General features: G+C 36.1%; 5 protein-coding genes and 1 long non-coding RNA gene across 6 annotated transcripts; 5 read left to right on the top strand and 1 right to left on the bottom strand.

Moving 5' to 3' along the window:
* Positions 2,011-3,093, top strand: LOC104727775. Its single transcript, XM_019231805.1, has 2 exons — positions 2,011-2,780; positions 2,925-3,093. The coding sequence occupies exons 1-2, from the start codon at positions 2,011-2,013 to the stop codon at positions 3,091-3,093; spliced, it is 939 nt and encodes a 312-aa protein (XP_019087350.1).
* Positions 3,888-6,399, top strand: LOC104722522 (protein S-acyltransferase 8). Its single transcript, XM_010440701.2, has 5 exons — positions 3,888-3,926; positions 4,394-4,579; positions 4,883-5,182; positions 5,362-5,595; positions 5,721-6,399. The coding sequence occupies exons 1-5, from the start codon at positions 3,888-3,890 to the stop codon at positions 6,180-6,182; spliced, it is 1,221 nt and encodes a 406-aa protein (XP_010439003.1). The 3' UTR covers positions 6,183-6,399.
* LOC104722521 lies at positions 9,185-10,092 on the top strand. Its single transcript, XM_010440699.2, has 2 exons — positions 9,185-9,438; positions 9,570-10,092. Exons 1-2 carry the CDS (start codon positions 9,253-9,255, stop codon positions 9,945-9,947), a joined length of 564 nt encoding a protein of 187 aa, XP_010439001.1. The 5' UTR covers positions 9,185-9,252; the 3' UTR covers positions 9,948-10,092.
* On the top strand, positions 10,774-12,270 carry LOC104722520. Its single transcript, XM_010440698.1, has 3 exons — positions 10,774-10,976; positions 11,203-11,421; positions 11,678-12,270. Exons 1-3 carry the CDS (start codon positions 10,949-10,951, stop codon positions 12,172-12,174), a joined length of 744 nt encoding a protein of 247 aa, XP_010439000.1. The 5' UTR covers positions 10,774-10,948; the 3' UTR covers positions 12,175-12,270.
* Positions 12,292-13,355, bottom strand: LOC104722519. Its single transcript, XM_010440697.1, has 3 exons — positions 13,247-13,355; positions 12,944-13,162; positions 12,292-12,853 (listed from the first exon to the last, which is right to left on the bottom strand). The coding sequence occupies exons 1-3, from the start codon at positions 13,302-13,304 to the stop codon at positions 12,567-12,569; spliced, it is 564 nt and encodes a 187-aa protein (XP_010438999.1). The 5' UTR covers positions 13,305-13,355; the 3' UTR covers positions 12,292-12,566.
* LOC109127644 lies at positions 13,560-14,451 on the top strand. Its single transcript, XR_002034187.1, has 2 exons — positions 13,560-13,914; positions 14,003-14,451. It is a non-coding gene; the product is annotated as an uncharacterized LOC109127644 (long non-coding RNA).

Genomic DNA, 14,466 nt, shown 5'->3' with positions numbered 1-14,466 from the left:
TGCCTAAAGCTTATTGTCAAATAAGCACACTTTGAAGAAACAGTACGTAGTATGGTTTTCTTTCTTCTACTCTTTTTATCCATCGAGTTTATATATATGTTTAAAAATATTAGTGCATATTACTAATATATTTTATTTGTTTTTGATGAAGATGTCTAATGAAGGTGGTGCAGCTGGTGCAGCTGGTGGCGAGGATGTTGGTGGGAGTGGAAGTATCCGCCGTAAGGTAATGAATATATCACATACGCAGTTTAAAAACGTTGGATGTTTAGTATTTAATCTTTTAATGTGTATTATAGAAACAAATTGTATGGAATGATGAGTATATCAGAATATTCTTGGAGCTTCTTGATGTTGAATTGGCTAGAATTAGATACAAGCAGAAGCTACCGAAAGAAATCGGCCGAGTGCGGATTTGTGAAAAGTTTTTGGAACAAACTAAGATAAATCTTCTGTGGGATTCTTTCAAGAGCAAATACGATGCTTTGAGAAATAAGTGGAATGCTTATAAGAGGCTGAAAAAATTCACTGGAATACACTATGATCAGAACACGAGTTTGATTTACATGGATCCGGACTGGTGGGTTGACCGTGAAAAGGTATTTTCTTTTTTATTTTTTTTCTGTAGTTTAAGTTAGTTAATTTATATATTAATAGTAACTTAAGGTTATGTATTATTTTTTGTAAATCCAGAAATAAGCTTGTTTGTAATACATATTTTATTTTGCTAGCTATCATATTAATATTCTTAAAAATATTGTGCAGGAGATACCATATGCCAAAATTATCCGTGAAGAAGGAATTCCCCATATGGAGCTTATGAGACGCATATTTGGTTGTCAAGGCAGTAAACCAGAAGCTATGTACCCAACTCATAAGCAAGATGCAAACAATACTGAGGTAGATGAGAGGCAATCAGTGGACAAGTTCGTTCCGATAGCCGTAGATGATGATGGAGATGATTCAAACCGTACTCCTACAAAGGATGCACATCTACAGTCTCAAACCATCACAAACGAATCTCCTCCACTGTCGCCAATTGGTCCAGCGAAGCGGTCAGCTAAAAAACAATCACGTGTTACTCCATACCCAAGTAATCGAGGGAAAGATGTACTACGGAGTGGAGAAAAGAACATGCCACGAAGAAGAACGGCATTTGAAACAGAGATGGGTGGACAATTCAAAGAAATGATGGAATTTCGTCGTGCTCAAGTAGAAGAGGCAAGAGAACGTAGAGAAAAGAATGAAGCTACACCATACAAAGAGGCATATGGAGTCTTGCAATCAATTCAAGGTTTGACAAGGTGGACAGATTTTTGGTGGGCGTGTATCAAAGTACTAAAGGAGGATCTCTTTGCCCGAGAAATGATGGTCTCTAGTGAAAATGATCATGATAAGATCATATTCTTGGAGGGTTATACGGGATATGATCGTAACGGAGATTTCATTGGAAATCGTCTCAATAATTTGCAAAGTTGCCAAAGAGGTCCTCCAAGTGTCAACCTGGATTTGAACATCCGTAACACAAACATGGAGAGTCACGAAGAATTCAATGCTCCATCTCATACAGAGCTCATGTCATTATTCAAAGAGATAGGGTATGAAGGTGAAACCAAGAAAATGGGTTGTGATGGAGAATCAAGTCAGACGAAGACTTTTAATCTAGAAGATTAAAAATCTTTTAATAATATTCCTTTTCCTTTTTCTAATGCATTTTAGGTTAAGGTTTTTTTTTTGTTTTTTTGTTTTTGGTTTAATGCTAAGAAATTAGTTCTATTTTGCTTAATGTTACATGGTTTATGATTAATAAAATAATTAAGTTCTAATCCTAGTTTTTTTATTCTCATCTATTTATAGGTCATACGATTAAACGAGTTGTATTCTCGGGGTTTAGAAAATCTTACAGAAGACGAGTTGCTAGAGTTGTACAATCTAGAAGATGATGAGTATATGGATACGATAATGCAGCCTTTGATGGAGTATTACAATAGTTATTTTTCTAAACAACCAATGGCGGAAGAACGAGGATTAGGTTGGCAAAACCTTGAAAGGCAGATTCGTAACAAGCCGGTAAATTGTATGAACATGTTAAGGATGCATCCGGAAGCATTCAAGAACCTGTGCACAACGCTGGAGCAACGTTACAACTTACGGAGTACCGATAATATCAGTATTGATGAGATGGTGGCAATATTTTTGGTTACATGCGGTCAAAATGCATCTCAACGCTTTGTTGGAATGACTTTTGGTCGTTCCCAAGAGACTGCTTATCGAAAGTTCCATGAGGTACTGGACGCTGTAGAGAGACTTGCATGTGAGTATTTAAAAACTCCAACAACAACATCACTCCAGCACTATCCTCGTAAGTTACAAGAAGATTCAAGATATTGGCCTTTCTTTAGTGGATTTGTTGGAGCACTTGATGGAACGCATGTCAAAGTAATGGTTGGAGGTAGTGATGCAGTTGGGTATTTTGATAGAAATGGACAGAAAAGTCTAAACATAATGGCCATATGCGATTTAAACATGATCTTCAAGTATGCATGGCTAGGCGCAGCTGGATCCACACATGATTCATTGGTGTTGCAGTATGCAATAGATGGAGATCCTTTATTCCCGAGACCTCCTATAGGTAAGTATTATCTCGTCGATTCTGGATATGCGAACAAGTGGGGATTTCTAGCTCCATATAGAGGAAGCAGCAGAGAAAACATCAGATATCATCTTTCAGAATTTGATGCAGGTGCTCCGAGGAACAAAAAAGAATTATATAATAGGTGGCATGCATCACTTCGTTATGTGATAGAACGAACATTCGGAGTTTGGAAAAAAAAATAGACGATTCTTGACAATTTGCCTCGTTATGATGTCAAGACTCAGAACAGAATTGTGCATGCTACTATGGTTCTTCACAATTTTATCAGGCTTCATAGAATTCCATATGCTGATTTTGAAAACGAAAATGTCACTGCTCGAGATAGTCGTGGACGGCGATTTGCAGAAGACGAGCTTAATCGACTTGAGGAAGAAGAGGGAACAAATGATGGCCAATATATGAATAACGTACGAGATGAGATAGCAAATATGCTATAGAATGTACGTCGTCATTAGTTTCTCTTTTTTTTAGTTTCTATGTCTCAAATGTTTTTCATTTTTTTTTTACATAGGATCATTTTATTTATCTATTTTTAATTATTCTATTTCAAAAATGTTATTGTTTTTAATAAATTTTTAATTTTTATTTCTAATAAATACTGCATCTGATACATCAAAAATATTACCAGTCAGTCGTTTAAAGAAAATGTTTAATTCATTTTTTACTGTAAATTCACTATATCAAACTGCTATTTATACCACATAATTTTTATTACAAGCTAAATCGAATTTTAATATTTAGTGCAACTCGATTTTGATAACTGGTGTTATCAGTCAGAGAAATGCGCAAAAAATTTTGACGACGCTAATTTTAAATTTTGTGGTTTTAGAAGATAAACATGGTGGTGACGTCATTAAAACCAATAGAAAAAAATAACGTAAAGAGAAGAAAGGGGGAAAAAAAAAAAAACAAATCGTTTTCGTTCTTTCTCCCCATCCCATAGAGAGAGGAGGAGGAGGAGGGTCAGACCAGAAGTCGCTCGCGAGGCTTTATAAATCCAATCCTTTTTTTAGGGTTTTGCTAGCGATCTCTCTGGTTACTATTAGGGCTTTCCTCAATCGGAAGAAAAACCCTCTTCTTTCCGGCGGAGGTAGATTTGGCTCTGGAAGACTTTTGAAATGAAATAGAACACGGCGGGGGTTGAGAGAGAGACATTTATACAGCTTATCCTCCTCGAATTAGGAGTTTCTGATTCTGTTTTGCTTTTTTTTTTCTTCTTCTTCTTCTCTCCATGACAAAACGGGTATTCGAAGCCTGGAAAGGAAGCAATGTAAGTCTCTCTTCTTCTTTTTTTATCATCGAGCGATTGAGCCTCGAATTATGATATTAGGTTCTCTGAATTTTGTTTTCTCTCTTTGTTTTGAGAGGATTTTAATTGGAAATTAGGTTTTTTTTTTCTTTTTTTTTCTTTGAGGCTTACGAAAATATCAGTGATTGGTTCGCTTTGGTACGTGTAAACTACTAATGTTGCAGATGCGAAAAGCTGTAAGGGCTTGGTGGGTTCACAACCATTTTGAATGACCTTACATTACATAATTAGTGGTTTATGGGATCCATAAGCTGTGTTTGTTGGTTTGATGGTTTAAAAGGGGCTCTCGGATTCTTGTTGGATTTGTTATTATTTTTGAATATCACTGCATTTTGATTTTAGCATTATCTTATTAATCAATCCTTTGGTTTTGAATGCCTTGACTCTGTACATATCTATAGTATCTTGATTTGCTATCTCCTTTGCAGAAATTCATCCTTGGTGGGAGATTGGTATTTGGACCAGATGCTAGGTCACTGCCTGCTACCTTGCTACTGATCATAGTTCCAGTTGCTTTGTTCTGTGTATTTGTGGCAAGACATCTTCGCCATGAGTTTTCTTCCTACAATGCAGGTTATGCTATCTTGGTGGTAGCAATTCTATTCACTATTTATGTAAGTCTAGTCTTCTTCGATGCCCATCTGATACTCCTTTTTATTTACATTTGTGTTTTATTGGGTTATCCTCAAGCTGTTTTTTGGTGGTTAGATGTTATGTTTACAAAGCATCAGAGTTTAATTCACTGCTATGCACCCTGCTTGGCTACAAATATATAACCTGAAGATGTTTCTTGTTCGTTTTGTACCTCCGGCTTAGAAGTTTAAACTGTGTCTTCCTACTCTGTCACATGTTGCGTGGCATTCAGACTTTTTACTTTCTTTTTTTCCTTTGCTGAATCGCCTAGTTGGTTTTGATAGGTATTGATCCTCCTCTCCTTCACATCTGCACGAGATCCTGGTATAGTTCCACGAAATTTGCACCCACCAGAGGAAGAACTACGCTATGAGACAACTATATCAGCTGATGGAAGACAAACACCAAGTGTTCACATTCCTAGGACCAAAGAAGTCATGGTTAATGGTGTTTCTGTTAGAGTGAAATACTGTGATACATGCATGCTTTACAGGCCTCCTCGTTGCTCTCATTGTTCCATCTGCAACAACTGTGTTGAGCGCTTTGATCATCATTGCCCGTGGGTGGGCCAATGTATTGGACAGGTAAGCTCATTCAAAGCATATTGACCTTCAAAAAGGATAAACTTCATAAAAAAAAATTTATGGCCAAGGTTTCTTTTCTCCTATCTGAAAAAGGCCAAGATCTGTTTGTTCTGCCGATTGGGCAATCTTGTTTTGTTACGTGGGTAGACTCTGACTTAGAAAGTTGTATCCATTGGCAGAGAAACTATAGGTATTTCTTTATGTTTGTTTCTTCGTCAACACTTCTCTGCATCTATGTGTTCTCGATGTCGGCTTTCTACATCAAGATTCTGATGGATAATCAACACGGAACTGTGTGGAGGGCAATGAAGGCTTCACCTTGGTCAGTTGCTCTGATGATATATTGCTTTATTGCCTTGTGGTTTGTTGGAGGGCTCACAGCGTTCCACTTGTACCTCATAAGTACAAACATGGTTAGTTGGTCCCTTATTGTTTCAGAATTCAGTTTTCTAGTTGGAATCATTGGTCTTTTCTTCTGATAATAGTATCATATGCAAGTTGTGAATCAACTGATGGCGATACCGTGCAAGTTTTGCAGACAACCTATGAGAGTTTCAAGTACAGATCAAACAGCAGAAGCATTGTCTATAACCGTGGCTGTGCAAACAATTTCTTGGAGGTATTTTGCTCGAAGGTGAAGCCCTCGAGGAATAACTTTAGAGCCTTCATAGAAGAAGAACCCCCAAGAGTTGTAACTCTGCCTAACACAACCAGGGAATCAGCTAAAGCAGATGAGGATAATGGGACCCGACGACAGAAAGTGGAAGACGATCTAGACATTGGGGACGATCTTATGAATCTCTCACAGCGTTGTAATGCAGAAGAGGCCACCAACGATCAGCCTCATCACACTTTGGACATAGACCATGAGAGAGCAGGCTCGATAAGAACAGAAACAAGGCATGGAAGCTGGGGAAGAAGAAGTGGGAGCTGGGATATATCAACATCAGATGTGAGGGAAAGCCGAAGCTTCACAACAGCAAAGGAAGGAAGAGGATGAGTTTATCTTACATTGTTTTGATTGTTTCAAAGACTTAGGGGAGGGGGTCTCTATTAGGACAGAAGTTGGTAGATGTGATTTGGTATTGGGGATTTGCGAATCAGTTCATGTAATCTTGAGTATATACAATACCAAGAGTAGTAGCTCTGTCTTCTTTTCGTTTTCTTAATGTGTATTGTGCTATTTTCTTGATATTATGTGAATATTACGTTCTGTATTTGCGTCCCCTTTTAAAATTGTCATGCACTAGCTAAAATCCATGTTATCATCTTCTCGTACATGCAATTAGCAATGGGATAAAAGGAACTATCAAATCAAACAATAATTTTGTAACTTTTTGTAATATGACCAAAATAACTATATAATAAGAAAATAAATTAAATGAAAATAATTGAACAGTACATAGAAATAGGGAAATTTCATGAAAAACTAGAAAATACATTAAAAAAATTATAGAAATATTCAGGTCTTCATACCACTTCCTTCACCTCTAAGTGAGATTATTGGTTTTATGAATTTGGAAATACAAACAAAAATCATTTGTTATTCAATTATTGATTTTAAAATACTTATCAAAATTATGTGTTAAAATCCCATGTTTTTCATTTCATGATTTGTTTTTGGATTTCAAGATCAATATTATGCTTAAAGTGGATTGGATTTGAATGAATTTGAAAGTGTAAAATAAAAGGATTCAAATCCATTGATAAAACATGTTATTTCAAAATCCAAAAACGTTTTGATTTCCATAATTTATAATTGTATATAGATTTAGAAATCACACCTCCAATAACAAACATTTACTTCAATGCTTAATGAACTTCAATTACTTATGCAAACCACCACCAGAGTCTTGCATTATTTCCCATACATGCATTGTGTGTATTGTGTGCGTAACGTTTAAAACTTGGAATGCAATCATGCACGTCTTTCTTGCATGCTAAAAGGATTGTGTAGCCATGATTATATAATTTTCCAAATAATATGCAAAATCAAAATCACTTGTAATTAGAAAAATATTTCTATAGTCTGGAGCCAAATTGTCAATGATTACCGACACAATAAAATGAGTTTCTATTGATAAGTTTAAAATGTCGTTTGCAAAAACTCAAACCTCTCTTCTGCATCTTCCATCTTGAAACCTTGTAGTCGAAGTTGAATTCTAACATCTTTACTCAAATTCTTGACAACATCTCCACATATAATTTTATTCTATGACAAGCGGTATATATATGAGCATTTGGATTAATTTCATGCACTTGTTTCAAAGCACTTTCAGTATTCACCACTGATTATCAAAAGGATAATATAGCGGTGATGTATTGATATCCCAAAAGAGATCCACAAATTCAACTGTTATTATTGAAAAAAGTAACAATGTACACTCTCTTACGGGTGGGAGTGAATCGTAAATTTTGAATGGTTGTAAAATTGAATTGAAGAGGGTTAAGCAAAATATTCAAATATTTCAAAAAACAAAACATTTTGATAAATTATAAATTATGTTGATAAATGTATAAGTATATAGTACAAATTATTATGTTGATAAATGTTATGTAGGTATATAGATAGGTTGATAGTTGAAAATAATAATACATGATATATAAAATTTGATGTGATTTATGATAAGTCCCAACAACTCCATACATGTACCATTAACAATGTTTAATTCATAAAAAATAAAAATATTAAATGCACAATTATATCCCTACAATCTATGGTGTGCCCTCCTAAGGGTGACAAAGCTCTTAACTTGAATAAATAAACAAATGGATTATGAAAAATGTTTAGAATAATGATAGTATTCAATTATCGTGTAAATAAGTTTTGATGAGATAAATACAAATTATATGTTAATAAGTCATGTTGATAAATGTGTATGTATATATATAGTAAAAATTATTATGTTGATAAATGTATATGTAGGAATATAGATAGGTTGGAGTTAAAATAATAATATATGATATACAATATTCAGAATTAAGAATTTTTAATTGGTGTGATTTATGATACATTCCAACATCTCTCTACATGTACAATTGGCAATGTTTAATTAATAAAAGTAAAAAACATTAAATGCAACCAAACTTGAATTATACTCCTTCTGTCCCACAAAGATTGATGTTTTGTGATTTTTTTTGTCCCACAAAAATTGATATTTTACCACTTTTAGTTAATTAGTATTAAACTTTTGTAAATTTCAAGAAGTGATCATTAAGAAAATTTGAAAATCTGAATAGTCATTGGTTTATAAACATATAATACTTTTTTTAGTAAGAAAATAATATTATATTTAAACTTAATAATCATTATTTTTTAATTTGTGTGAAATCAAACATGAATCTTTGAGAGACAGATGAAGTATTAATGAATGAAGATAATCGTTATACAATTGGTTTGAAAGCCATGGTGAAAATGAAAAGCACTCTGAGTATAAAATATTTGAATTACAACCAAACTTTGCCAAATAAATGAGCAGCATTATTACAATTTTTTGAAGAAAATGCACAACCATCTATCTTTTAAAACTCAAGCCAAAATCCAAATTAACATCGTCTTATACATGCAATTAGCACCAACTATCAAATCAAACAATAATTTTGTAGCATTTTGTATTATGACCAAAATAACTATATTTCTACGGTTTATTTTAATCTAAAACACGAATAAAGAGCGAATGAAATTCAAAAAGACAATCCCACCCAATTAATGGCGATAATATTTAGCCAAATTTATCTTCTTCTTTTTAGGCTCTTCTATATTCTTCAATACTACGTATCCCAGTTTCTAAACAAAGAAAGATGATAAACAATGGACGTTGTCTTTGACTAAAATTGTACAAACCACCAACTATTAACATAGGCTTTCCAAATTTAGCAAATATAAGCAAAATTTTAGTAAATTTAACTTTACTTGATACCATTTATAACATAGCACATCCTAAAGTTATCCAGCCCTATATATGACACCCTAAGTGTATATATATATATATATAAAGCCAAACATCATAAAACTGAATAACAACCGGAAACTTGAGTTAACCTAAGACATCTTTCCGACGCTTAGAAAAATGGCAACGTCCTCCGTTCTGTCCACCTTCGCTGCGGCCGCAATTACTTTGCAACTATTCTTGTCTTCTGCTTCAGCCTCCCCTCACATGAAATACATTGACGCTATCTGCGATCGTTCCCATGACCAAGCTTACTGTGTTAAAACTTTGACTAGTAATCCTCCTACAGCTGCTCCCATTGGCCTGGTACTTCTATGTTTTTTCATTCTCTTGTAAACTTTATTTATTTTTGGATCTTGTGACATCTCAATCTTAAATGGGAATGATCATTACAAGTTTCCGCTAATAAAAATGCTTAAAAATTATCTCTCCGACAGGTTCCATTGGCGGAGGCTGTGCTTAACTTGGCCATTTCCCACGCAGAGAAGACAGCCATTTTCGTGGACGAGAATGCGAAGAAAGACCCAACGGTGAAGGTTGCGTTTACGGAATGCCACAAGGCCTACGTGGCCGTCGCGGCTGCTCTCAAGAGCGCAAATGTGAAGCTCAAGACATCCCCGGACACAGCTGACTACGACGTCAGGGCTTCAAGCGACCACATGAGGCTCGTGAATGAATCGGTTGGGAAAAACAGTGACAAGGCTTCAACCACACTCAAGGAAATGACTGTGCAGATGGAGAAACTCATCGATCTTGCAGCTGGAGCCGCCGATGCCGTTGACGACGACGATGAGAACATTCGCCTTCGCGTCTGATGGATGTTAAACCGAGCTGGTGTCGTTTTTTGCTTTTTCTTTTGTTCACAATACAAGTGGAAATTAAATAATTAACATGCATACACATATATACATACAAACTGTGTTATGATAAATTAGTAATTCAGTTTGTGAAATATGTGGTCAAGTTTTGCATCTCTTACAGAAATATTTTACATCGATTTGAATTTTAGAACAAAAATCGACTCCGGGTTTAGAAGAAGAAACTGTACTTAATTAAGTACCAATAGTGTGTTTGGTAACTTTGGTCAACCTGAGTATAGTGTGCCTTCCCGCCGTCACATCTCTGTCTATAGTCAGATCTCTATATATATCTCTATATTTATTATTAAGCAATTCAATATAACATGAACGGTTAGGTGTTGGCTATCTTTGTAAAAAGCAAAGTTAACCTCGAGTGACTTACGTACAGACCAAACCACCCTTAACTATGTCCCTCATCTAAAGTCTAAATCCAGGGCAGCCCCTGCTACGCCAAATTAAGCGCATACAAAAGTTTAATACCTTCCTACAGAAACATATATTCTTCAGCTTTGGCTTTGGTTTTACCAATAGAGCTATTGAGTTGAGTTTGGATCGCTGTTGTGAAGTTTATCCGCTCCTCCCAGATGCTTGCAAGATCAAGCGACAGTTAAACTTCAACATTTTGGTAGGAAAGATTAGTTGGTTCGCGTTTGGATGGTGAAACTCAATAAAAGCATAGTGGTATTCAACCATTCTCCGGATGAAAGAAAACTCTTTTGACTTTTAAAAAAAAATATATATAAAGACCATATAAGCGGAAAATTTAACCGCCCAAAAAATTGCGAACGAGGCTCGGCCCATGGACAGCTCGACAAACTGACAACTTTTGGCTGTAACCCCTACTTTAATTCACAAAGTCCCTCATCAGCCACCGCCCCTAAAAAAATCGAGCGTTTCAACAAAAAGCCTAGCGTGTCTGATTTTGGTTTTCTTGAGAATTTCGTACGTCGGAAACCATGTCCATATTCCCTTTCGGCATCCGCGGTAAGATGATTTCTCGAAATCAACTGTTTAATGATATATATGATTTTGGATCTCTATATCTATCCATCTTTCACATATATATATATATATATAGTTTTCGGAAGTATATTTTTGTCTTATGATCGATTTGGATTATTAGATCTATTTTTTTATTCTTGAAGATGTTGATTTTTGTTCGTAAAAAATTGTTGTTTAATTCTTCTTTTGGTTAAAACCTGATGATCAGGTGCAGTGCGTGAAACATTACTCGTATGGGTAATTGATGATGATTACTCATTCCCTGAAAGTCTCGTCGATCCGTGGCAAATCAAATCAGCTTTTATGAAGGATCCCTTCAAAGTGGGGATGTTGCCCATCTGGATCTTCGGTGCTGCTGAGAATACATGGTTGAATGAAATGGAAGACAAACTTTGGGAAGCCGGAATTCTAGTCCATCTCTACAAAGGTGATCATCAATTCCTTCCCCTCTTAACTCATATTATATTGTGTTGGTTAATAGGCAATCGAACTGTGGTTGGAGGGTCAATCTAAAGAGAATGAACCAACTGTGCTACTGACACTCGACCTAACTCATATTATATGTATATATATATATATATATATATATATAATAAACGCTCTCCCTCTTTCTCGATCTCGATGATGAATCTATCTATAATCTGCTGTAACTAAGGTAATATCTATGGGTGTACTATTTGCAGGGGATAACCGTACCAGGCTTAACAGGGTTATGGCGGACCTTGCTTTCTGGGCATTCCGCTTGCATGCTCCAACAGATTTGGTGATCGTCTCAGAACGCGAGGACATGGAACAAGACCCCAAATTCTGCAGCTTTCGTCGAGCTATAAAAAACAACCGTGTCAACGCATACGCAGAGCACATTCGGTCATTCTTGAACAATGACTATCCATCTCGGTTTCCTCCTGCCTTGGAAGAGCAGTCACGACGAGGTTATTCCCCCATAGCTTACTATGGATACGAAAGTGACAACAAGACTCTGAAGCTAGCTTACGCAACTTACGACGAGACTTCTGAAGCTTGCGGATTCCCAAAAATTCCCGCTTGCCCTACAACAGCCCGTACCCGTGAAGAAATCGAAAAATATCCACCCACTTTTAGAGTTCCTACAACAGCCCGTACCCGTGAAGAAATCGAAAAATATCCACCCACTTTTAGAGTTGCTGGGCGACCAAATTAGTAGACAAAACTTAATTTGGATCATCTATATGTAAAACCTGTGTCCGTCACTATCTATATGAACCGATGCTTGCTTACTCCTTTATCTTTGTCTGTACTGTTTACGCAACACCTATCATGACCTCCAATTTCCTCCACCACTTCCGTTTATTCAAGTCCCAAGAACAAGTACAACCACAGTAAAGATGGTCGAAAACCACATTAATATTATAATAGCTAAACAATAATAAAAATGTTTCCAACCCTCTCGTCACATCCAAAAAAAAAAAAGCCTTGACATCAACTAATAATATATATCAGCACCAAGACAATAACATAGAACATCCTACATCCCTATTGAGATAGATATACAAAAAGTTACTACTCGGAATCAGGCAGAGAGTATCCGCTAGCTTAGCTTCCGCTTACGTTGTCTTGTGAGCTTCCGCTAAATATCTCCTCTCCTCCATCAAATATGCTTGTCAAAAACGAGGGTGCGCTTCCAACAGGTAATCGCCATTTTGGCTTAGCTTGGGATAAGAGAACACCATAGAACCAGACAGTAGTCAAACATCCAATACCTTCACCAATGTCGTCTTCCATTATGTTTGCGAGCACAACCAGATTTGATGGTGTAGGATTTTCCAGTGTCCAAATCATAATGTCAGCATACATGGCGCAATGTATCGCATATTTACCCCCTGCTAAAAAGTACGTACGGTAAGTATTTCAACAACAAAGATCTTACATTTACAGAAAAAAAAAAATAGTCTTTAATTAAAAGAATTGACCTTCGGCGGTCGAGACTTCGAATTTGAATCCACCATCACTAAATTGACGACGCAGTTCATCCGAGAACGTATTATCATCAGCATAAGCATGAATCGTCACCTCCGCATCACAACCATGCTTCTTGACAGCCTCTTTGATACTCTGGTAAATCGAAGCAGGATCGAGACCATCTGGGATTGGGTAATCCTCCACATCCCAAAACACACCCGTCTTACCATCTACCCAAACAGACAACGATTATACAAATTACTAATAAATTAGATTCAATTAGAGGCACATATATTAGCTAGAGATGATCTTACCCTTGTAAAACCTCAGCGGATAGAGCTTCTTATAAGTGGCTTCGTCGATATGGGACATGCTTTCGTCGGAGGGCTGCGGCGGATGAGAGACTGACTATTGTGAATAGTACTAGAGTTACTAAAGTTGTGCTTTGCGTCTATCTTGATATATATATATATAGGATCTTATTGGGCTGGGCCTGGCACTAGTAGGCCATGACACAAAACAGTCATCAGCCATCGATCCGAAACCATGTCCAAATTGCCCCCTGTGACCATCATCGGTAAGATGATTTCATATTTAGTTTTTTTTTTTTTTTTTTTTTTTTTTTTTTTTTTTTTTTNATTTTGTCTATGATCGATTTGGATTAGATATAAATTTTTGATTCATAGCGATCTTTGATTTTTGTTCGTAAATTGTTGTTTAATCCTTCTTTTGTTAGGACCTGGACCTCGTGGACCTAGATTGCGTGAAACACTAGTCGTATGGGAGATTGATAATTACACAATCCCTGAAAGTTTCGATCCTTTTCTTATCAACGAGCAAATCAAATCAGCTATTATGAAGAATAGTATTTTAAGGAGGAGGAAGGTGTCCATCTGGATTTTCGGTGCTGCTGAGAATACATGGTTGAAAGGAATGTTCGACAAACTTTGGGAAGCCGGATTTGAAGTCATTCTCCACAAAGGTGATTATCAATTCCCCAACTGTCCTCTTAACTCATATAATATTAAAACCCTCTCTCTATTGATACTATATTTTTTTTTTTTTTGCAGGGGATCTACATGCCGGATTGCGCAGGATTTTAACGGATATTACTTTCTGGTCATTCAACTTGTAGGCTCCACATAATACAAATTTGCTGATACTCTCAGAAAATTATGACAAGTTTGAACAAAACCCCAGATTCTGCAGATTTTGTCAAGCTTTAGAAAACAAAGGTTTGTACGTTGTCGCAACAAACTTTGAGTCTCTCATTAACCCTGAAACTGCATCTGCCTTGGCAACTACCCTCGCAGAGCCACCAAAACCTTACGGATTCTCACATCCCCGTACCCCTTAAGACAAAGCTTAACTTGTATCATCGGCCTGTCTATAATATTTATTAGACAAATCCCTTTTTTATTTGCTACTTATCCATTAGCAGTATGTATAACCTTTTGTTCATCACTATCTATTTATGCTTTTTGTATCCATATATGAATGATGCTTGCTTTGTTGCTTACTCCTTATCTTTGTC

This window comes from Camelina sativa, chromosome 11, assembly GCF_000633955.1.
Source record: "Camelina sativa cultivar DH55 chromosome 11, Cs, whole genome shotgun sequence".
NCBI classification, from domain to species: Eukaryota; Viridiplantae; Streptophyta; class Magnoliopsida; order Brassicales; family Brassicaceae; genus Camelina; species Camelina sativa.
This window is presented reverse-complemented; position numbering and strand designations above follow the sequence as displayed.